Source organism: Spinacia oleracea, chromosome 3, assembly GCF_020520425.1.
Source record: "Spinacia oleracea cultivar Varoflay chromosome 3, BTI_SOV_V1, whole genome shotgun sequence".
NCBI lineage: Eukaryota > Viridiplantae > Streptophyta > Magnoliopsida > Caryophyllales > Amaranthaceae > Spinacia > Spinacia oleracea.
In genome coordinates this window covers 55,537,917-55,562,462 of record NC_079489.1, presented here as the reverse complement: position 1 = coordinate 55,562,462, position 24,546 = coordinate 55,537,917, and the positions used below count along the sequence as shown (strand labels likewise).

Sequence of the window (24,546 nt, the reverse complement as noted above, 5' to 3'; positions counted from 1 at the left end):
AATTGGTATGTCTTTTTAGGAGTATTGAGGAAGTGAAGGACGGTTTTCTGTATTGATGCTGGGAGATGTTAAGTTGCTTTGAAAGTGACCTTAGAGTAAAGCTTTTTAGGTTGTATGGAAGAGGAGGGAGATGTTAGTCAGTGGAAGGTTTGATTTTCATGGGTTGTAGTTGTTGTTAGTTGGCCTTTGGGATTAACTTTTGTTAATTCTTATTTTAGGTTAGCGTTGCGAAAATTCACCGCTTTCAAAACCCTTAATCTGAAAACAGCTCCCTATTCTATGGGGGTTCACAGTTTGCTATCGAAGTCACGTTCTGTGACTCTATACGCTTGTTAGCGTTTCACAAGGTCTTTTCAACCCTATCGTAACAAAGTAATACCTCCCCGACTTTCGTTCCATTTCCTATAAGGAAATCATGGCCAAAGAAGGCTTTGGCACCATTGCACCTCGTTGTTGGTGCAAGCTAATCCCTCTCAACAAACAAGGTCGGACACAAGTAATGCCTAGTTGTTTTGTAATGGTCCTAAAAACCCTAGTGATGTAATTTGTTTAGGTTGTTTTGTCATGGTCTTTAAAGACCTTATTGGTGGTTAACTTTCTTTTATTAAAGCAAATTAAGCCTATGTCCAAAAAAAATAGGGACAAAAGCGAGATTATCATGCATTAGGTTTTCGCATAACCGATGTACATTTCCTAATGAAGACTCCCCCTAGTTTTTATACGTGCATAACTTGGACTTTGGCACTATTTACATACTAAACTTGACTTAAAAACCATTACATAATAATTAAATGTTATTAATGTAAAATGTTGTTGGATTAGTCACAATACATATTTTCATATTATCAATTTTTGTAATTTTTACAAATAAAAAATATTTAATGGTCGAATGGTGAATCCAACTGATACAAGTAAAAAAAATGAAGGGAGTAGAATCAGCGAAGTTATCATTTTTCATCTTGTACACTCTTTCCTGCATGAATACATTGTAGTTTGCTGAAGTCAACTATATGTCTGCGTCGAAAAAATTGCAAGCTATTCTTGAATATCCCATTTTATATCATCTTTGAAGGGCCCAGATTCACGCAATACCTTCATTACAAGCATCATCTGAGGACAAAGCAATGGAGATGATCAAACTCAGAAGGCAAATAAGCTAAGTTATTAATGTGGATTACTCTTTCTTAAACATCTGTCATGCTTTTCTTTTTCATTAAATTTTATTATCTAACACTAACTACCTTGTTATTCTCTCCGTTGCTAAACCTATAATTTTTTGTTTAGCAATGAATATTTCTTAATCAACACTTGCAAATGGAAGCTTATTTAGCAACGTAGGGAATAACATATAAGTGAACATAACAAAAGTGAGATTAATCAGTGAGTAATAATGCATATTTTCAATAATACTTACTCAACTCGCAAACTAACTTTTGATTAAGTCCAACAACTTTGGAGGTATTGAAGTCCAACAACTTTGGAGGTATTACCGTATTAGTATTTGAGTTAAGATGTAGAGCTTCCTTATTAATGGTAGATAAAAAATTTGGACAACTTTGGAAAAGATTGACAATGGTTTTGGACAACATACTAGGTTTACTACAAAGAACTAAGGCCCTGTTTCTTTTAACTCAATTTTTTTACGGAACTCAACTGAACGTGTATGCTACTAAACTAAAATAATGTAATAAGTAATGACGAATGATTTTCGAGGTAGAAGTTATATAAGGAGGAGAAGACCACTAGTAGAGCCTAGGATCAAGTGGTGGAAACATCAAGGGGAGCAACAACTAAATTTTGTGGAAAAGGTGGCAAGTGAAGGTAATTGGCCGGGATATGGATTTGGATATAGACTCATTATGGACAAGAATGGAGCACACCATAAAGGGAGTGGCGAAAGAGGTCCTAGGGGAATCTAAAGGAATCATGCCACCAAGTAAAGACACAATTTGGTGGAACGAAGTTGTGCAACAAGCGAAGAGCAAACGAGAATGCTATAAGGAGTTGGGAAAATGTAGAAGTGATGAGAACTACGAGAAGTACAAGGAGGCTAAAAGGGAAGCAAAGAAGGCCGTAAGAGAGGCTAGAGCAAAGGTGAATCAGGATCTTTACGCAAGATTGGATAGAAAAGAAGGGGAAAAAGACATCTATAGACTTGCTCGAATGAGAGATAGAAAGACGCGAGACATCGGGAGGCTATGTTACTCCGACACTTCTTCCGGCGGTTGGTGTCGGTGTCGACACGACCCGACCCGCGACACGACACCCGACACGTGTCCGGGGAGGTGTCGACACCAGTGTCGGAAAAGAGTCCGAAATATAGTGTCGAAATCGGAAGGAGAAAAGAAATTGAGGAAAAAAATCAAAACCCTAGATCTAGAAATTGAAGGTCGGGGAAGACGATTAAGAAAAAAATATGTTGGGGATTTTGCTGTAGAAGAAAAAACGAGTTGAAAGCATTATTCAATCGTTGTTTTCATGACTGCTTGAGAATCGCCATTGTTTTCGGCGTCTTCTTCCTCCTCGTGTTTATGTTTTGCGTCTATTTTGAGGTGTTGGGCTACCATCTTTGGGTTCGTGGTTTGGTATAGGGTTTGTTCTCACTTTTGGGTTATGACATCACGTGGGTTGGTATTATATGTCTAGTTTGTTTTTAAAAAAGTTAAAAAAAAAAGTTATTGATATACTGATATCACGTGGGTAAAGAATGGTATAGGACTCTAGGGTGTTGCTGATTGGTGAGTGGGTCAGCTTTTTATTATTCAGCTTTTCTGTTTTTTAATTTATTACTTCCTGTTTACTTTTTTTTAGGGGTATATTATATATTTATATGTTTACTTTTGAACTCTTTGTATTCTTAAATTCTTTCAAAGACTATTTTCTTGTTTTGTAATTTTAATTTTATTATTCATTAATAAATTTTATCTTTTTTTTTAATTTAATAATTTTTTTTTTTTTGTAAGTGTCGATGTTTTTGTCCGACACTTTGTAAGGCAGCCGTGTCTAAAAAACAAGTCAAGACACTCCTTTGACCGTGTCGGAGTGTCTGCAAATATTTGGATCGGAGTGTCAGATACTCCGACACCCGTGTCGGTCCGTGTCTGAGTAACATAGTCGGGAGGATTAAATGTGTGAAAGATGTGGATAAAAAAGTTTTGGTGGGAGATAAGGAAATCAAGGATAGATGGAGGTTCTACTTTGATAACTTGTCCAACGGGGATCAAGGGCGCGATATTGGGGATACAAATATCCCTCGGGATATGGTTAATCTAGACTTTATGCGAAGAATTCAAAAGAGAGAAGTCGAAATGGCACTGAAAAAGATGGGACGCAAGAGGGCAGTGGGGCCCGATGGTATACCTATCGAAGTCTGGAGATGTTTGGGAGAGAGAGGGGTTGTATGGTTATCAACTCTTTTCAACAAGATTTGGGGAAGTAATAGGATGCCAGTAGAGTGGAGGAAAAGTACTATCATCCCCTTGTACAAGAACAAGGGTGATGTCCAGGATTGTGCCAACTATCGAGGAATCAAACTAATGAGTCATACTATGAAACTTTGGGAGCCAATTATTTAGCAAAGCCCGAGGAGAACTGTGAAAATTTCGAAGAACCAGTTTGGATTTATGCCTGGGAGATCGACTATGGAGGTCATTCATCTTATAAGGCAACTAATGGAGAATTATCGGGATAAGAAGAAAGATTTACATATGGTTTTCATTGATTTAGAGAAGGCGTATGATAAGGTAACAAGGGAAATTCTTTGGTGGGCATTAAGTAGGAAAGGAATTCCGAGGAAATATATTGATATCATCAAGAACATGTATGAGGGAGTTAGCACGAGTGTGAGAACTAGTGTTGGTAAGACCGAAGAATTCCCCATTACGATTGGAGTTCATCAAGGTTCCGCACTTAGCCCGTTTCTTTTTGCTATAGTGATGGATGAATTGACGAGGTCAATCCAAGATGGTATTCCCTGGTGCATGATGTTTGCAGATGATATTGTGTTGATTGATGAAACAAAAGAAGGAGTGGAACGTAAGTTGGAGTTATGGAGAAAACTTTGGAATCTCGGGGTTTTAGGCTGAGTAGAAACAAGACGGAATATATGGAGTGTAAGTTTAGTGGAGTCCAAGATAGAGAGACAGGGGGGATTACCTTAGATGGGAAAATTGTCCAAGGCTCTGAAATGTTCCGTTATTTAGGATCTATTATCCAACAGGATGGAGAATTGGATGGCGATGTGTCCCATAGAATCAAAGCAGGTTGGTTGAAGTAGAAAGGTGCCACAAGGTTCCTATGTGATTCAAGCATGCCCCAAAGATTGAAGGGAAAATTTTACCGCACGACATTTCGACCGGCTTTGTTATACGGCACGGAATGCTGGGCAGTGAAACATTGTCATGTGCACAAGATGAATGTGGCGGAGATGCGCAAGTTACGTTGGATGTGTGGGCATACAAGAAAGGATCGTTTGAGGAATGAGATTATTAGGAAGAAAGTAGGGGTTGCACCGATTGAGTTTAAGATGATGGAAAATCGTTTAAAATGGTTTGGACATGTAAGCAGGAGATCAAGTGATGTCTCGGTTAGGAGGATAGAAGGGTGGAAAAATGATAGAATTGCAAGGGGTAGGGGAAGACCTAAGAAAACTTGGAGGAAAATAATTGAGCACGATATGAGCTTTCTTGGGATTGAAGAAAATATGGCGTTGGATAGGACAGAGTGGAAGGAGATAATATATATTGATGACTTCATTTGACTTATAGAGCTTTCATGTTTCTGTTTTTTTTTTTAATTTTTTTTTTATTCTTATTTTATTTTTAAAATTCTTTTGAATTTTTTTTATTTTTACATGCTATTTTGAAATGTACTTATTTTACTTATTCATTTATTTTAAACTGTACTTATTTTTTATTATCTCTTACAATATTTCTTCTTTAATATATATACATTTTTCTCTTATCTTACTTTCATTAATTCCACCTTCTCTTCTCTTCCTTGCTTTTTTCTTTTTACTTCCTGCTCCTTTCTGGTTTGATTGGTGACAATGACAATCTCCTACGACGATTCATGTTAGCCGACCCCAAATCATTTTGGGACTAAGGCTTTGTTGTTGTTGTTGTAAGCAATGACGAATGAACAATAAACAATAGATAATGAATTATAACAATTAATAATAAAAATGAGAACTAAATCATTGTTATAAAAATAATTATAATAATAATATTACATCTAATAATAATAATAATTGTTATAATAATTATTATAATTATAATTATTATTATTATAATAATTAATTATAGTAATTAATTATTATAATAATAATAATAATTAGTATAAAATAATAATAATAATAATAATAATAATAATAATAATAATAAATTGAATTGAATTAAATTGTATTAAATTAGACTAAATGCTACTTCTTCCCTCCCGTAATACTTGTACCACTTTCCTTATAAAGTCGTCTCGGATTACTTGCACCATTTCTATAAATGATAAATTTTTGTTAATATTATATCAACTACTCCTTTACATATCATTTTGTGGTCCCATGCTCCCTCCCCCTACCCTTACCCCTCTTTAAAAAGTTGACACATATCTCCTATCTATATTAAAAAAAAAAAATACCCCAACAATTAACGAACGATTTCCCTAGAAATAGCTAAATCGAAAACTAATTCCCAATTTGCATTGGTTTAAAAACTAATTCCCATGGTACCGTCCACGTAGGATCGGGTAAGAGCTTCGTATAATTTTAAAAAAAAAAATCAACATAAAACCGCTAAAGGTATTAGCGATTCATATATTAGAACCGCTAACACCAGTAGCGGTTTATACTAAAGAACCGCTACCACTGTTAGCGGTTCATATTATTATGTCTTTCCAGCGCAAGTTATTCACGCAATTCACGACATAATAATATGAACCGCTAACAGTGGTAGCGGTTTAACATAAAGAACCGCTACCACTGTTTGTGGTTCTTTAGAATAAACCGCTACCACGGTTAGTGGTTCTAATATATGAAACGCTAATACCGTTAGAGATTTTATGTTGAATTTTAAAAAAATACTCCCTCCGTCCCAGATTAGTTGTTACACTCTAAATTAGGAATGACCCCACAATTATTATACTGTCACTCTTCCAACTAAATTTTTTTTGTCCCCACACCCTCTCTCATTCAATTAAAAAAAATACCTCACTAACTCCTATCACATCTACTTTTTCAATAAAATAACAATTGATAACCAAATAACCACTTATCACCTAAAACTTTGTGCAAAGGTAAGTGTAACGACTATTCTGGGACGGAGGGAATATATATATACGAAGCTCTTACCCGATCCTACGTGGACGGTACCATGGGAATTAGTTTTAAAACCAATGTAAATTGGGAATTAGTTTTCGATTTAGCTATTTCTAGGGAAATCGATCACTATTAACTACCATCTAATTAAATAATAAATCAATTGCATTGCATTAAACTCTGTGCCGATCAAACCGGTTCAAGTATTTCCGGACGGAGGGAGTAGTAAACTAAAATGAGCTAAATTTAAAAGTGCTGAAATAAAAAACAGGCCTACAACCTCGTGGTTGTAGATGTAGAGCTAGGGCCATCCATTTTTTGAAAGATTTGACTTACCTTGGTCAACCACAAGAACAAGAGAAACATGTTTGTTCTTCTATTTGAACATGATAGTTAACTCTTCAAGAGAAACAATCTTTTTTCTTTTGTTTAAAAGGTTGTGTATCCCATTAGGATTGAAATTGTTCACAGTATGTTTTAAATGATACTAGATCTATATGAACTTTTAAAGACATGTACGGAAATAGTTTTAAAAACCTTAATACAAACAAGGGATTTTTAGGCATTTCATGTGGACACCAAAGAAGTTAGCTTATAAAATAGAGATGAAATGTTGTCTTGATAACCTTGTTTATTAATTATTGTCATTCATAGCAAGAACTAGATTGACTTTTTAGAAACTGCTAATGTTATAAGCTGAGAATAAATAATGCAAGAGTAGCATTCACATCCAGAGTCATGTTCAACCATATACGAGAATAGAAAATACCTGCTCAGTTTCTCGCACTAGAAAATCTTCTATAGCTTTCCGAAAATCTTCATCAACAATGTAATGGGAGCTATAAGTTGTTACAGGTAGGTATCCCCGCTGGATTTTGTGCTCACCCTGAGCTCCTGCTTCCACCTTGTCCAAATTGAATTCAATAGCAGCTTCTATTGCCTACCATACCAACAAACCCAATATACAGACTAATCTTGAATCCTTAAGAAACTGAATGAATGCAAGCACTTTCCAAATGAAGACGAGAGATGAATATATCCAAAGCTGGATTGAAAATATCACTTCAATCAATAGTTTTATATCTCTTAAGTCTAGGCCATTGCTATCATATTATTCATATACCCATTGAATGCATAAGTTAAGGCATTAAAGAATGTGGATTTTCCATATATTGATAATGGACGTACTTACTAATTCTGAGTACTTATTCCTTTATTCACCCCTTAGACGGAATAACATAGTTTCAAAGCAGCCTGCAGGCGAAGGATTTAGATTTCATTCGTTTTAAGAAAAATCAAGAGAAGACTAAATTTTGGGATGCTGGTGATGAATATACATGATTTAGTTTCCTAACTTTTGTTTTTTATGAACTAGAGTAGGATGTGGTGTTTGTCCACTGAAATAATGAAGGCAAATAAAAATGCCGATGATTATACGGTTTTATTATAAGACATTTTCCCATATCTAATCCCATTTTGGTGCTACATAGATACTAATGAATAGCGCAACAAACTCTTAACTCTTAGCATCAAAACTTCAAGAGTGCCAATGGCAACTTTAGAAGTGCCTAAAAGACACAAGTATGGTAAGAAACGGACCTTGGAAAGAGGATTTCACGAAGACATGGATTAAATACACTAAATCCTGGTCTAAAGAATCTTCACTAAGAGGATTATTAGATATTAATCAGACAAGAATTGACACCACAAGTGCACACCTAGAATTTTAATTACTATGAGAATGTCACAGTGCTTCCTCTGACCAGAACAGAAATATGGCAAGCTTAACAGCCAGCAGGCCCAGCACAGCACAACCAGTGTGATTACAGGCCAACAAAGGATTATTTAAAAAACATTTACATAGAACATGGGCGGGTAACACATAGGCTGAAGGAGGAAGAATAATCAGAAATCGAGACGGGAAAAGCTGGAGTCTGAACCACCCTAAACATTGGCCCTTATGAAAATAAACAAAATTCTGAAGCAGAAGTAAAAGAGGATGCCATAGTGTGGAAGATAGCAGATTAGGACCCGATAATGTTTGGGAAAGACAACTACATGTTTACATTTTCACAAAAACTAGCAATATGTGAATGAATGACGTCTACATCAGGTACAACGCCAATTGTTTTGTTCACCTTAAAAAAATAAGTTTCAGTTTCAGATAAGTTCACATAAGTTATAATCAGGTCTAATAAATTTCAAAATTATTATAATAATAATAAAATTAATAATTATTATTACTTTTATTTAATATTATTACTTATTATTAATACTCCTTCATCCCATATTAATCGTTACACTTACCTTTGCACAAAGATTTAGGTGATAAGTAGTTGCTTTGTAATCAATTGTTATTTTATTGAAAAAGTAGATGTCATAGAAGTCAGTGGCACATTTTTTTTTAATTGCATGAGAGAGGGCGTGTGGACTGGGGACCAGAATTTTGTTAGTGGGATGAGAGACACAATATAAAAATTGTGGGACAATTCCTAATTTGGAAGTGTAACAAGTAATGTAGACGAATAAAAAAGGAAACTGTAACGAATAATGTGGGACGGAGGGAGTATTATTATTATTATTATTAAATATTATTACTAATATTATTAATTATTATTATTATTATTAATTATTATTATTATTAATTATTATTTTTATTAATAATAATTGTTATTATTATTATAACTAATATTATTATTATTATAACTAATATTATTATTTATTACTTCTAATATTTATTATTATTATTATTATTAATTATTATATTATTAATTATTATTAATAATTCTTATTATTTGAACTCTTATTATTTCTTATTTAAATTATTAATGATATTTAATTATTTATTATTATTATTATTATTATTATTATTAGAAATATAACTCCCTCCGTTATTGAATGTTAAGCCCTTTTGAAATCTAAGACAATCCAATAAAAGTACAATTGTCATATGATTTCAATAGAATATAACCCATGTGGGTAGGAGAGAGAAATAATTGGATAGTTTATGGGGATAAATTTTTACTTGAGAGTAAACAAATAGGCCTTTTGGATATTTATAAGGGTAAATGATATACATGTTGGACAAATAAGGAAAAATTCCAAAAGGGCTAATAGAAAAGAATAACTCAATTAGTAAAAGGGACTAACATTCAAGAACGGATGGAGTATTATTTTTTATTATTATTATTATTAATAAGTTCCCATCAGGTTCAATAAGGTCCTATCAGTTCCAATCAGGTCGTTAGTTCCAATAAGTTCAGATAAGTTCCAATAAGTTCAGGTCAGATAAGTTGAATAGAACGCACCCTAAAAGGATAAGAAAGGAATAACAACAGACATAAATAGGTTTTATTCTAGTTAGAAGAAGTATTGTGCCATTAACAGATTATAATTTTAGTTTTAAAATTAACACATAGCATTTCTTCAACAGAATTTCTGCATAGCAAATCCACTAATTAGAAGGCATTGGATAGTAAGAGAAAAGCACTCAAAAGACTACTGCGGCAAAAGTACAAAACATTACATTCGGATATCAAAGGTCTAGGTCCCAGTCATTAACAAAAGTCTGAACTTGATTGGGAAGTAGTTTCATGACCTTAACCTATTAATTTGACCTACAGATTGACTATCTTTGGAGCGTATTTGCAACAACCGTATTTTTTAAACAACTAAAAACTCACTTTAGACGGCAGGACGTTCATACAGATGATTACCATAAAAATCATGCAACCAACAGGATCAATTCAGAAGAGATACATCACATGCAAAATCAGTTTGAGCAAACCTGATAGTAACATGATTCAAAATGCAAACTTGGATAGTAAGATTCTGGGAGACAACCCCACAGGCGTCCATATAGGGTATCACCACCTATTAGATTAAGGGACCCAGCAACAAGTTCATCCTGTTCTTCAGCAATAACTAGCAGCACTTGATCTCCCATCTTTGATGCCATATTATGGAAGAAATCCCTCGTCAAGTAAGGAGTACCCCACCTACATATTAACAGTAGCATAAGATGACTTTTCTCCTAACCACTTCTTCAAAGTACATACTGTAAGTTATATCTATACGAAATCATTATTATTAGAAATATAAGCAATTCCAATAGAAATATGCGAGATCATGAACTCCACTTGTTGTCAGTAGTATTCTTGTAGAATTGATAGAAGGTGTCCCAGTGTTTTGCCTGCCAAATGCAAAATATTACAATTAGACAAAGTCATTTAAAGCAACCAGCAGCAACTACAAAGGAAAACAAAAGGTGGTGAAATCTTTTTTATTTTGGCAAATAAAAGGTACTGAAATGTTCAAATCTCTAATAATGCATGCATGTCAGAAAAAAGCTTGAATGCTCCCACAATAGATGTGTGGAGTTCTAGTCCTCTAGACTTCTAGAGTACTAATAACCATTTTGAAACTTCTCCATTCATTGGCAATAAAAGACCATGTAACAACGAGGAGACATAAAGAAGAACATCGTTCATGCTACACTACATTTTCACACAATATCCAGCAGATGTAATTGAAGAGATTCTCAACATCTTGCTATGGACTTGTCTCCAACACCGCTTCTCATTTCAACCCTCTATGAAAACAAACTAAAAATCGTAGCATGTTTCAACATTCATTTAGTCAGACATAAACACCCGTCAACAACGAAAAGCCAACAGGCCCCACCATGACACTAATGTTTTCGACTTTTGGACGAGCATAGGTGACGAAAAGGAGCAATGAGATGACACAAATTTATGTTTTATGATTTTGAGAGTGCTCACTAGTCACTACTATTAGTACTCCCTCCGTCCCTTAATACTCGCCCCGGTTTGACCGGCACAGAGTTTGAGGCAATTTAATGGACTTCTTAATTTATTAGGTGGTAGTTGATAGTGGGGTATTTTTTAATATAGTTAGTGAGAAATGTGTCCAATAAAATGGTTGGGGTGGGGTGGGTTGAATATTTTAATGTTTTGGCTAGGAAGTAGGAATATACATGGGTCCATCTTAAGTTAAAGAAATGATATAATATTAGTCAAAGTACGTCATTTATAGAAACGGGGCGAGTATTAAGGGACGGCTTTATAAGAAAAGCGGGGCGAGTATTGAGGGACGGAGGAAGTACTATACAAAATTTTACATGGCTGAAACCAGCCTTGTTCAGGAATAGCACCATATTTTCTTTGCAATATCCTCTGTCTCCAAAGCCACTTCTCAGATTGTGAAAACCAGGCCCTTTCCGGGTTGCAGGAATTTGTTTTTTTTGAAAGACTTTCCGGGTTGCAGGTATTGCCCCCTTCCATGGGGAAGGTAGTTACAAGGCCCAACTTGTACAGATTTTTTCTAAGCACTAAATAATAAATATTGGCTTGGTACAATCTTTATTAACTCTAACAATCAATACATCACATTCAGTCGAGAATCGGAAAACATTGGTTTGGCAAGTTAAAATACAAATACATAATGAACCGTGGTTAATACTTCCAACACTCTTTCTTCTCACTCGTGTGCATCCAGGCATAGAAAATAATCGTGGTTGCGGTCTTAATCGCAGTAACAGTCGCATTGTCGAGGAAACGGCTTGTAACGGATAAATAGAACAGATCTCGGCTAACACTGAATTTTTTCTATAAATTCATAAAAACAGGTTTAAGTTTGTTCATACTTTTTAAGTTTAAATGGTATTATTTCAACACAATATAACCAAACCTATCATAATATGAACGGGTAACATATATTTTGAACAAATAATCACTCAAAATATCGAGAGATTTCCGACAATAATGCTGGAAAATGTGTAAATTCTCAAAATACGTCTCATGTTATATAAATTCCCACACTACCGTCCACGTAAGCAAGAAAACCGATCAACCTTTTTTTTTTATTATTCAGCGTAAAACCGCGAATTGAAATAGCAGTTATATTACATAAACCGCTAACTGAATGAGTGGTTTGTTAAAAAATGAACCGCTATCACAAATAGCGGTTAAGTATAAACCTTTTTGGCTTCTTCCATCACCACCCAATGCAAACCCATAACATTACAAAAATATTTTTCACAAAGAACTCACCTAAACTCATCATATTCCCCTTTGCTGCTCACCCATAAATCCACCATTGAGTTCTCCAGTCCCACCGTTGAGTCTGACTTGAAAATCCCCTCCCATCGTTGGTCGTTGTTGCCTCGACCGTCGGAGGAGTGCGCAGGACCACCAGAGCAAGGCTTAGCCACAAGCAGCCTTCCTTCTCAACGGATTCCGCTTAGCACAAGAAGCGAGGAACCACTAGCCTCTGCGTTTCCTTCATGTCTGCCATCAATTCTGTCGCAGCACCACCAGCCGCGGTGGCTATAATCAGGTTATATGCCCTAATTGTTATTTTTTTTGGTTAATTAGATTTATGTATGTTTAGGTTCGTTTAATTTGTTTTATGTATTTTAATTTGAAATTGCAAATTCAAAATCAAAGTACATTCAAGTTCGTTTGATGTTGTTATTATGTATTTTTAATTTGTCCGTTAGATGTTATTATCATGAGTTGTAATTTTTATTTTTGTTATTTCATTAAACCACCAATTCAAATGGCAGTTTTCCCTAAAACTAAACCGCCAATTGAATTGGCGGTTCAAAGTTGAACCGGAGGAAAAAAAAAGTTTTCTTTTTACCTAGCTGACGTGGACGGTAGGGTGGGAGGTAGGGTGGGAAGTAAGTGATAATGTAGCGTATTTTGGGAATTTACGGATCTTCAAGCAATAATGAAAGAAATCGTTCAAAAATATCATGTATCATAAATTACACAACAAAACAGTAAGCACTAAAATATTTTTGACAATTTGGACAAACAAACGTTGTAACAGAAAATGATGTTCTAACACGGCGATTCACCGTTACGTAACAGACGACATGGGGAGAAAGACATGATTTTTGTCGTACCATTATGTAACGGGGTTTTGCGGAACGACAAACCCAAAACCCGTCACAGAATGGCCGTTACGTAACGGAAGAGCCAATCTTAGTTTTAAAAAGCACGCTTTTTTGCGCTTAAAGCTCGGAAGCTCAGAAGCTCACAGCGAAACGCTTCTGCCAGCCGAAGCCTAGCGACATACAAGAAGCGCGCGCTTCCTAGCGCTTCGGTGCTTCTGCGCTTCCTAGCGCTTTTGCGCTTCTTGTAGTCTGGGCACATCAGACCCTTCTTTTTAAAAAAAATAAAGCCACGTGACTCTAATCTTCTCTTTTAAAGTATCACGTGATTTCTTTTTTTTGAAAAGAGAATATTTGGGAAGTTTTTGAAAACCCTAGTGCAATTTTCTCCCGTAGCCGGATTTCTCTAGCCTTCTCGCCGGATTTCTCCCGTCGGATTCTGAACTTTTCTTTCATCGTTTTGATTTCTCTTTTTTTTTCATCTTTTCTTTCCATATTTTTTCCATATTTTCTGAACTTTTGAAATTTTATTATTTCTTTCTGGGTGCGCTTCGCCTACGAAAAGCGTGCGCTTTCGCTTTGCGCTTTGCGCTTAAGCTCCAGGGCCCTTTTGCGCTTCAGTGCGCTTCACGCTTTTTAAAACTAAGGAGCCAATTTGATTCCAGGTGAGTCTTCATTATTATCATCTCTTCCAATTATGTAGTTTTTCATGCATGCAGGTTGTTTCACGCTTCTCTTTGGTCGTGGTATGTCCAACCCCTGCTTTGCATTCTCATTATCATCATAAACTGTGTTTTAAGTTACACTTGTTTGTGGTTCTTGTTCTTCTCATGGCGATGTCATTGTAGTCTTTTCTAGACCTTCAAGGGTTAAAGGAATATTACTTTCTTGATCTAACCAGTTGTAACATTGATCTTCGGCGAACACGACATATCGACTTATAATAGTCTTTTGTGTTTTCGGATTGTAAAGCTTATGGACTTTTGGAACAGTCCTATGCCCAAAAAAATGCAAACTTCTAATGCTTCTGACTTCTCAACAAGAAAATATACCCTTGTTTTTCGACTGTAATCATCAATGAAGGTAACGATGTACCTTTTCTTCCCAAAAGATTGGGAAGTCATGGACCACAATATCAGAATCATAGTCATGTATATTACTTTCCGCCAGAGTAGTGAAAAAGGATTTTGTGAAGTACCAATGTATATAGTGCATCGTTGCTGACTTCTCTCACTAGTTTTCTTATTAGATACTAGTTTTTTTATTAGTTACTTTACGGCTATATTACAACGCACATTAATAGGCTAGTTGTTCGTGCGTTTGCATTTGTAGCTTGAGCCTGCTTTTGTACTCACGTATTCTTTGTTTTAGGCCTCGCATGTTTTTGTAAGTAGCAACAGGTGTAGAAGACTCACAAGTGTGCTCTGGAAGGCATTCTTTCAATAAAGAGGGTTTTCAATCATCATAACAGACTTGCTGCTTGAATTGATTCCCATTAGGATCTTCTATCCTCGACAGTTTTTTTCCAAATACTTGTGTCGGTATGACATGACCCTAACACGGGTATGAAATACGAGTCGGATCCTTCAAATTGCACTCGGACACGGCTACCCCTAGGTCTAGAAATTAACCCACGAATTTACAACAAAAAGGAAAGTAACTTTAGGGCTTTAAGGCGCCATCTCAGCGACTCCAAATGTTGTGTCGGTGGTTGAGAAGTGGCCAGAGAGATGAGATAGAGAGATAACGCTTGATGGACAGTTTACTCTTTATCTCTCTTCGATTTTCTTTTTTTATGTTTTTCACTCTTCTGGTTTACCGTCTCCTTTTTTCACCCTTTTTTATGTTAATTTTTATTTTTTAATATAAATTTTGACTTTGTCTTCTTCTACAATTAGGAAACTGTCACGTTCCTCTAAAAAAAGAACAAAAATCTGGAAATTGCATGTGGCACCTCCACTACCCTTTTTTCTTATTTTTTTAATTTAAATTTTGTGCTTGGGAATTGACTAAATCCATTTCCACAAGCATCCTTGCAAATTAGATTCTCGTTTTCTTAGTACAACACTCTTCACATAAAGAGAGACTCAGAGAAGACAGCCAATCCTAATTAGAGTATCTATTCCACATTAGATAAGAGGTAAGTTAGATAGAAAAAACCCACAAAGGTATAACTTTAGGCCCAAACGAGCCATGGATGCTATATTAGGCCCAAAGGAGTTAGACTTGGGCCTCAAGAAGGAGAAGCCCACAAATCCGTGCAAATGGAGTCCGCGCTCGGTGGTGTCGGGCGATACTCCCCGATTGGACGATTTTTGAGGATTTGAAGACTTTGGTGCTCGGGCCCGATCGGGCCCGATCGGACTACGGTCGTTGCCGGTGGGGTCAGATCTCGTCAAAGCAAGCAGCATGGAAAAACAAGTCTCCTAAATCCTCCCTCTCGTGGAACGGGAAACTGTCAATCGATTCATAACCTTTCAAATCCAACCAATATCCATTCGAGCTCCTTTTACTTGTAGGAGTACGTCTTGGATATGTCGATTATGTTATGACCACCAAAAGAAGTTTTCTTTAATATCAAAGCATGTGAATCTTTTCATATGAAAGGTTTGGTTGAAATAACCTATATTTTCGGGTTTGATTTTGGATGTTGCAAAGCCGCGTGACCGGGCGGAGCTCGTTGAATCCACCGGATCCGACAGACTTAGTCCGGATTTATTTTTTATTCTTTTTGTTTTGCAAGCCTATAAATACTCTTCTAATTTCGCTATTACGATTATTTATTTTTCTAGTTACTATTCCTTATTTTATTTTCGACACTTTTAAGCTTCCAAACACTTGTTCTCTATTCAACTTTATTAAATCAAGCATTAATCTTTCCATTCATCTTCATTGGTATAATTCTATTCCTTTAATTTTCCTTATTCATTTTACTCATGTTTTCGATTTTTATTATTATTGCTTTTATTTTAATTATAAGTGATTAGTTAATTTCTAGGGTTTGGGGGATCCACAAAATACATGAGTGGGATTGGATTGATTTTAGTTGTTGGTTGTTAATTATAATGTATGTTGTCTGTCTTATTTGCTTGTCAATTGCATAAGACTATTTCTAGTAAATTACGAAAGCCTGCTAGTTTTGTGTTCTAAGGGAGTCCTTAGATCCGAGAGAATATGTTCTTCCTAGTTATTATTAATCGTTATTTTTCGTTGTCCAATCCTGGTTTGTATTTATGGTGAACCTCTACCCTAGACCGTTTTATATTGATTACATCTTTGTTATTTACGTTCTTGTTTGATATCTACAAACACCAACTCCTATCAAGTTACATGGTCTAGTTTTGTTAATCGTTAGTAATTACAAAGTTGTTTCCCTGTGGATACGATCCCTACTTCCCTATATTTAGTTGTTGAATACTATGTTTATCTTTGATAGGAGTACGATTTAGCTTGTCAATAACTCTTCCGATTCAGTAGTCAGAAGTTGAGCTACTCTTTGTACCATCCTTAATCACAACCATCCTTAACCACAGGCTCAACAAAACAACAAAACTAAGAGAGGCACCTTTGGAAGTAAGGTTGAATTCTTATATAAGACAACCCAAGATTCATTAGGAACTTCGGTAAAGGTAAGCTAAGTCTACTATCAACAAGCCGATTTGTATTATTAGTAATCGCAGAAGATTGGATACCTCTATTCATCGCAGAAAGTTAATTTGGGGCCAAGACTAAACTCGCATATTTTTGGATCCCGGAAGTTTATCAGTGCTAAGTGCTAACCATAGTTATTTCTTGAGTAGTCGGTAAAGCTAATCCCAAACTTCGCAAATAGGTTCCGATAGTCTCTTCTAATTATGCCAAAATTGGACCAGCAAAGGGATGGACCAATGGTGGTGCCATCGGAATCGCCATAGCCATAGCAACCGGAGCATATGAAGGAGAAGCGGACCAAATGTATGCCTTGAGTTTCACATGAATCAATTACCCGAGACCGGAGATGTCACGATCGTCGATAAAGTGGTCATTCGAGGGTTCTTCTTTTTGGCCATTAATGGCTTAGTTCCGCATGTTCGTTAAACCACTCTAATCGTGCACCGCTAGGACCAATCTCTTCATAGAATTTGTCTAACATGGATTAAAAAAAAGGCACATTATTGATACAATAAACATATACTACTATCAAATCCTTAAGCACGATGTGACCATGATCTCGATTGTAATACACCAGTATGTCTATTATACACTCAGCTTTACCATGCACGTGGTACACCACTACACCCACACTGGTAATTTGATCATTTGTTCATTTAGAGCTCTCCCAAATGAGCACAAAATAAGTTCGGGTGTATGTTACATCTGGGTTAGTAATAAAAATTCCATGTACATCCATACTAAACGTTCCCATTGCACTTGGAAACTTAAACATTCATCTGACCTTTACATTTGAAACTCAGTCCAGAATCATATCTCAACGAGGGTTAACCATCAAAAGAATGCATGCCTAAAGGCACATAAGAATTACGAGCTACGAACTACTCCGATATCATTTACAACATCCTAACCCCCTTAAAGGCTACAAGTAACTACAAGACCGGCCTACATGCCAATGCAAATTTGTCTAGAAAAGTCATCATCACTCATAAATACCAAACTTCAAAGTCTTAAAGAGATCACTCATCTTAAGATAAGTCCAAGTCAAGACCGGCCTTTGTTTGGTACCTTAAAGGAAAATGATAAAGGTCGCAACATGCGACCTTTAAGCCGTGTCACAATGATGACATGTCATGCTTATGTGTCATGATTTAAATTGGAAATTAAAATATTTAACTTATATTATCTATTATACATGTTATAAAAAAAGGTAGGAAAATCTTAATATTCTAATTTGTTTCCTTCTTCATATCGACTACCTTATTTACATATTTTCATAGTAGAAATATTGCATTGATAGTAAAAATATTATGATGACGCATAGCCTACGTGGCGCCTATATGTACCAATTAAACTGCGACACGTAAAATTGCGACAACTAAATGTTGTCGCAACTTGCAACCTTTATCATCGTCCAAAGGAAAATGGGAGAAGATGGTGAAGATTGAGGGGAAGAAAGGAGAGAGAGGTAAGGAGGAAAGAAGGAAAAGTGGTTTCCCTCCCTTTCAAATGGAAAAGGGTTTTCCACCTTTGAGGGAGTCATGGAAAATTGTTTTCCGTTCCTTACCCAACTAAACAACGTAAAATGATTGAAAAGGGAGAAATCGTTTTCCATGAAAACGTGTTACGCCCTACCAAACGGAGCCTACGTAACGGACGACTTGGGGAGAAATACATGATCTTGGTCAAACCGTAACGTAATAGGTTTTCGCGGAACGAAAAATCCAAAATAGGTTAAGAACGGTTGTCACGTAACGGAACGACCGAGTTTTAATTCCATGGATCCTAGATAGAAAATGCACCATGATGGTATAACCAAGTTGATTACCAAACAATTTAACAATAATCGAAAGCGTTACAATGAAGATCGTGGCAAAACTTAAAATTAATTCTTAATTTTTTCATCTCTTTCACAAATCCTGAATTGAGATAGCCTAAAATTAATATAAAAAATAACATAAAAATTTATGCACAAAAATTGTGAAAATCTCTAAAAAACTTGTCAAACAAAAGTTGTTACTACAAAATAACAAAATTGTGTACCTTAATCTCATATCCTCGTAGACGCTTCATAGTCAAGTTTTGAGCAAAAATCTATAACATAAAATCATTAAGAAGTAAAATAGATTGCAATTCTGAAATCAATATTTAGGAATTGAGTGGAAATGACACCCATAACAAGTTGGTTTCTATTTTAAGAAAATAGATCGTATTAGTATAATAATATCAATGAAGAAAAACCAATACTACCAATAGTACAAAAAAAGGAAAAGTTTGAACAAACGAAGCCTTCCAATTCCAATGACATTGAACAATAGATATTTTAGGAGAATATAGTTAGCAAGAGAATATAATCCTACTTTCTATTCAAACAAATAATGGAAAGGAATTATTGTGACTTCGGTTCAGGTAGAGACATGAAATGGGTAGGTTGACCCAGGTTTGAGTTTAGTTTCCTCCGGCTTCAATTTTCAGGGTTTGGTTTGGGTCACCCTGCTCAATCCCTTTGAGTTTGGGTTAACAGAGCGGGTTCAACAACTTTTGTTTTCGCTTGATGGGTAAAAAAGTTGGTTTTCCAAAATTCCTTACCAGCTTCATTTTCAAGTTTCAATCGACAAAAGCATCCATACATGATAAAACTTAACAAGAAGTGGAAAAGTGGAACATGCCATAAATTAGAGGATTTTTGCCTGTTTAGATGCTTTTGTGGTTAAATTTGATGTTAAGAAGAAGAATGTTAGTGATTGTCTCAAAGATATAAACTGCAAGTTCGAGGGGCCTTCTCATAACCAAACAAAGAACCAAAAGGATTTGAGTCACCATACGCAATCATCTTGTCGCCTAATATTTTGTTCTTATTTTAGCTTGCACTTTGTCAAAAGATTACAATGTGTTCTTTGAGTCACCATACGTAATCATCTTGTCGCCTAATATTTTGTTCTTATTTTAGCTTGCACTTTGTCAAAAGATTACAATGTGTAGATATATAATCCTTTAACCCTGGATTTGTAGCGAAATATATCATCCTTTAAGCCTAAAATGTGTAATTGTGAAGAAGATGATTAGTGAAAAAAGTCAGTCACTGCAATGCCTTCGGTCACACATACTTCTATTCAAACAGTCTAAGTTTACTTTACCCCCCGAACAAAAGGTTTCATGGTGTAACGTATAACGGTGTTTGGCAGTAGCGCATATCTAGAACATTTTTCTATCTCTGGACATATAAACATTTAAACCTATGATGTACTCTCTCTGTCTTTTTTTTAGGAGTTACATGTTGACCGGCATAAGTATTAAGGAAATGTGATTTGATTTCTTATAATAATGATCTAAGTGGTGGATTTGTTAATTATTTATTATTATTATTTGATAGTGGGTGAATAATTAATTATAAGAAAAGATGATCTCAGAATGTGCGGGAACATAGGAGAAAAATAAATAATAAACAATAGAGGAGTGGGGAGATTGGGTGTAATATTTTAATATAGAAGTTACGAAATGAAAATGTAACTCCTAAACGAATACGGCCGGAAATGCTATATGTAACTCCTAAAAATATAGGGAGGGAGTAAATCTAACTACTTATACTTCCTCCATTTCGTTTTACTTGCAACACTTTGTTTTTTACACTATTCACATACTCTACATTGTTTGTCTTTGATGATTAATAAAAAACATATTCATGTGGAATCTTGTTAGGATCGTCTTAATGTATATTTTCTGAAAAATCAACTTTTTATAATTTGTACTTATTGATAATAAAAGATATTACTCCGTAATTGTTCAACTTATGCATTGGCAAGAGTGGAAATCAAAGTGTTGCAAATAAAAAGAAATAGAGGAAGTATTAAAAAAACTTTTAAGAATGTCGAGAGCGTCACGTAAGCATTTCACCTAAAAAATTATTATTTACAAAAAATAAACAATAAGACAAAATTATGATGTTCAAAATAAGACTTTTAAGATGAGAGAAAAATAGAGATTGATTTTTTTAATACCAAAAAAAATATACATTAATAAACCATAAAGAAGAGTACAGCAAGAGGACAAGGTACCGTCAAAGAGTAACCAAAATTTTTTATTACAGATTAACTAATTCCTTTGAATATTTCCCAATTGAGTAAACCTTAAAAGCCCCACCTGTCTTTGCTCATAGAGATGCTAATATATAACTTTATCCATCTACAAATCATTCAAGATAAAACCTCTAGAAAAAATACGGCCATTTTGTTCCAATCTCAACAAGATCGCCATCACGAATATATTTTTTGATAAAAGGTTTTCGGGCTTTGTACTAGGGGGCAGATGATATTTCATATATGGAAGTGATACTGGGCATACAAAAAACAACGCCAGGTTGACTCAGTTCATGAAGTAGACCAGCAGACCATGAAAAAGAGCATTTAGAAAGCAAGTCATGTATTGATGCCATATGTTACCACATCTGGAGAGTGTGGAACAAAACACTTGGGAACAAGACAGTTATCCACACACAGAATACTGTAAAAAATAGATACAGTATATAGTTCGGAAATATGTAACTATGTAACTCATAGAAATACAGAGTGGCTTAACCGCTTAAAAGTAGTTGTTCTGATGAGTTTTTTTTTGTAATATTGATTGTTTCAAGCTTTCATCAAGCCTTCCAGTTGTTTTTACTCCGGTTGAGGCGGGGGTCCTTCATTAGGTTTGCCCCATCAACTAGGTTCTTAGGTTGTAATTGTTTCAAGTTGATAGCGATAATATTAATATTTCTTTCTTGCTTGTAATTCTGTACTACCGTTCCACTTTATTCATTTATTGCTCCCATGCAGTTCTTTGACCATATCTTTAATTACCCATTACAAAAAATTCTGAAAAGTAAATAGTTTGAACCTGCACATTGAAACAGATCTAAGAAAATCCCACACGAGTATAAATTTTCATACTCCCTCCATCTGGTTTCTTGTTTCTAGAAAAGGTGAGTGGATGTAAGACGGTGGATAAAGTAGCAGAGATAAATTTAAGAAGTGGTTGACTGTAAGAAAAAGGTGGCTAAAGTAAGAAAGGTTGACACTTTGTTTGGATAAGAGGAAACTGAGAGGCAGAGAGGGAAATAAGTTCACTTGTTCAGGTTGGGGGAAGAAAGGGGAGGGACACATTTTCTTTCCCTCTTTAGTAAGCACCATCCCTGCAAGTTTGGAGTGATTTGGAGGGGGAAAAGAGCTCCACCTCCCCCCTCCCTTTCTTTCTTTCACCCTTCCTCCTTTTCCCCTCCCCTTCCTTTCCCTTCTATCTTGCTATACAAACTGTGAAAGAGGGAAAAGTCAAAAATAAAAACAAATCAAACACAAAAAGTGGGTATAACAAACCCAAGGGAGTTTATATTGGTGAGCAATCATTGCATGGTCAACGTTTTGGCTAATTGCATGGGACATTCCCTCTAGGATCATCAAAATGAAATGGAAGGAGTATTGTCACTGAAATGTGATTTCCTGAATAGTCACACCACAATCTAACACACTTGACCATGAATGTCAGTGTTACACAACAATTCATAAAATCACGTTTCCAAGAGAGACGGACAGAAGGGGGGGGGGGGGGGGGGGGGGGGGGGAGAGAGAGAGAGAGAGAGAGAGAGAGAGAGAGAGAGGGAAATCTATCAAGTACGGAGTATTAAGATCAAGGGCTGACCTTTTTACGTTCCTGGCGAATATTTTTTCTCTTGCTTTGTTTCAAATCCATCAGAAACTCATCAAAACTGTTGTCAAAGAAACATGCATATGACAAAGATTTAAGCGGACAATTAAATAGTTACTTAGAAACTGCAGTGTAAATCTCCCACGTGACTTCTTCTCTTTATTCTTATTCCCCACATTAATTTCCCATAATTTGAGTTCCAACATCCATCAAATCCAACGGATAATATGAGTAAGATGTACTTGGCATAAAATCATATCACGTCTAAAAATTTAAATTCAAGGTTTTTCTTTGTGGAGAGGAGGAATTGAATTGGGTTTTGACAGGGGCGGATCCAGGAATTTATAAATGGGGGTCCAATTTTTTTTTATTTGCTTAATAATTTCTCTTATTTTCTCATTTTAGGGAGTTAACGTTGAAAGGTAAGTAGTTAAAATATTATAAACGGTATAGTAAAATATGTGGAAGATTTAGGAACTTTTATTTTTGGGTTTCATAACAATAAAAATCAACACCTAATCAAAATTACAAGGTTAACTTGGTGCGATTTCAAATAAAATGGAAAAAAAAAAAGTGTATATGACAAGTTTTCATACTTTAAAGGAGATTTTTTATTACAATTGTCGCCGAACAAATTGCACAAAACGACACTAACAACAAAATAGGAATATCATTTTCAATTTATGGGGTATTACGATATTATATAATTATGCCTCTTAAAAGTTCAAAAAAACATGCAACTATAAGTCTATAAAAATAGGGTATAAAATAAATTACTTATATATTCTATGTCAATTACAAAATCATTTTGAAGAAAAAAGTAACACTAGTAATACTTTGTATGTTTGTAAAAGCAAAATCATGAAGCATATAAAATAATAAATGAATAAAGGAGAATGACGAAGAAAAAACGACCAACAAAAGGTGAAAAAAAACATGAAGAATTTAGAGGATCAATAAAAAGACAAGTAAAAGGCAGAAAATGGGAAAAAAAAAATATGTTCAACATCCTCTTTATAGAATTCGAACTTGGGTATCCCTTGAAACATAGTAATCAAGCAACCACTAAACTACAAGTACATTTCATTGTTTACACTATAAGTTAATTATTAATATACAGTATTAAATATTCAAGTGCAATTAATTACCCCAATATCAATTTAATATATATATATTTTTTTTCAAATAATGGGGGTCCCTATGGACCCCTCCAGGGCCATATAGGTCCGCCCATGGGTTTTGATGGTTGTTTGAACGTGGAAAATTAAGGGGAGGACGGGGAGTATAATAAAGAAAAGAATTCACGTGGGGATGCATGATAAAATTGAATAAAGGATTTTAAATAAAGGTGAAATAAAAAAATAATACTTCCTCCGTTCCGGAAATATCGCTTTATGGTTGACTTTTACTCATTCAACCATTACTTTGACTCTTAATATCTCAAATCGTGTGCAAGTAAAAATTATAAAAAATTAACATTTAGAAAATATATATTGATACTGTTTGGGCTCCCAATTGATTCTCAATTGGGCCACTAAGTCCAAAGCCCAATGGCTCTAAACAAACAGCATCAAACCCACCAATGGCTAGTCAGCCATCCATCAAGGCCCAAGGCCCAAAAGCAATAAATGACCTATGGGCATTTATTATGCAAACACTATAAATAGGCCGCCAAGGCTCACACCTCAAGGTACGTCCAATTTACCGCCTTAAGACTACTCTTCTAGAGAACTTCTCTCTAGAATCCGAGCATCATTCTTACTTAGGCATCGGAGGGGCTTTCCTCGGAAACACCCCCGAGGCTAGTAACTTTGCTCTTGTGCAGGTGAATTCGGACTCCACTCATTCAAACAAGCAAGATCTTCAACACATACAAAAGGGGCCTTCATTCGAAGCCCATTGTTTCCATCTTTACAACAACGGAACAATTTGGCGCCGTCTGTGGGGAAGAACACTTCAAAGCCTTTGAAAGACATCAATCACCTCTTTC

At 35.3% G+C, this 24,546-nt stretch overlaps 1 protein-coding gene across 4 annotated transcripts in view; it reads right to left on the bottom strand.

Annotated features, from left to right (window-relative positions):
* Positions 1 to 776: 776 nt before the first annotated feature.
* The window catches only part of LOC110798655 (uncharacterized), a 48,367-nt gene continuing 24,597 nt past the window's right edge, over positions 777 to 24,546 (bottom strand). For 3 of the 4 annotated variants that reach the window (XM_022003839.2, XM_022003842.2, XM_022003841.2), the window contains 6 exons: positions 22,551 to 22,617; positions 18,921 to 18,971; positions 10,447 to 10,499; positions 10,095 to 10,305; positions 7,077 to 7,247; positions 777 to 1,110 (listed from right to left, as the gene is read on the bottom strand). In XM_022003839.2, coding sequence (XP_021859531.1) covers positions 1,036 to 1,110; positions 7,077 to 7,247; positions 10,095 to 10,305; positions 10,447 to 10,499; positions 18,921 to 18,971; positions 22,551 to 22,617 — 628 coding nt within the window. In that variant the 3' untranslated portion in view covers positions 777 to 1,035. The remainder of the gene's footprint in view (positions 1,111 to 7,076; positions 7,248 to 10,094; positions 10,306 to 10,446; positions 10,500 to 18,920; positions 18,972 to 22,550; positions 22,618 to 24,546) is intronic. The other variant, XM_022003840.2, reaches the window with a different exon arrangement.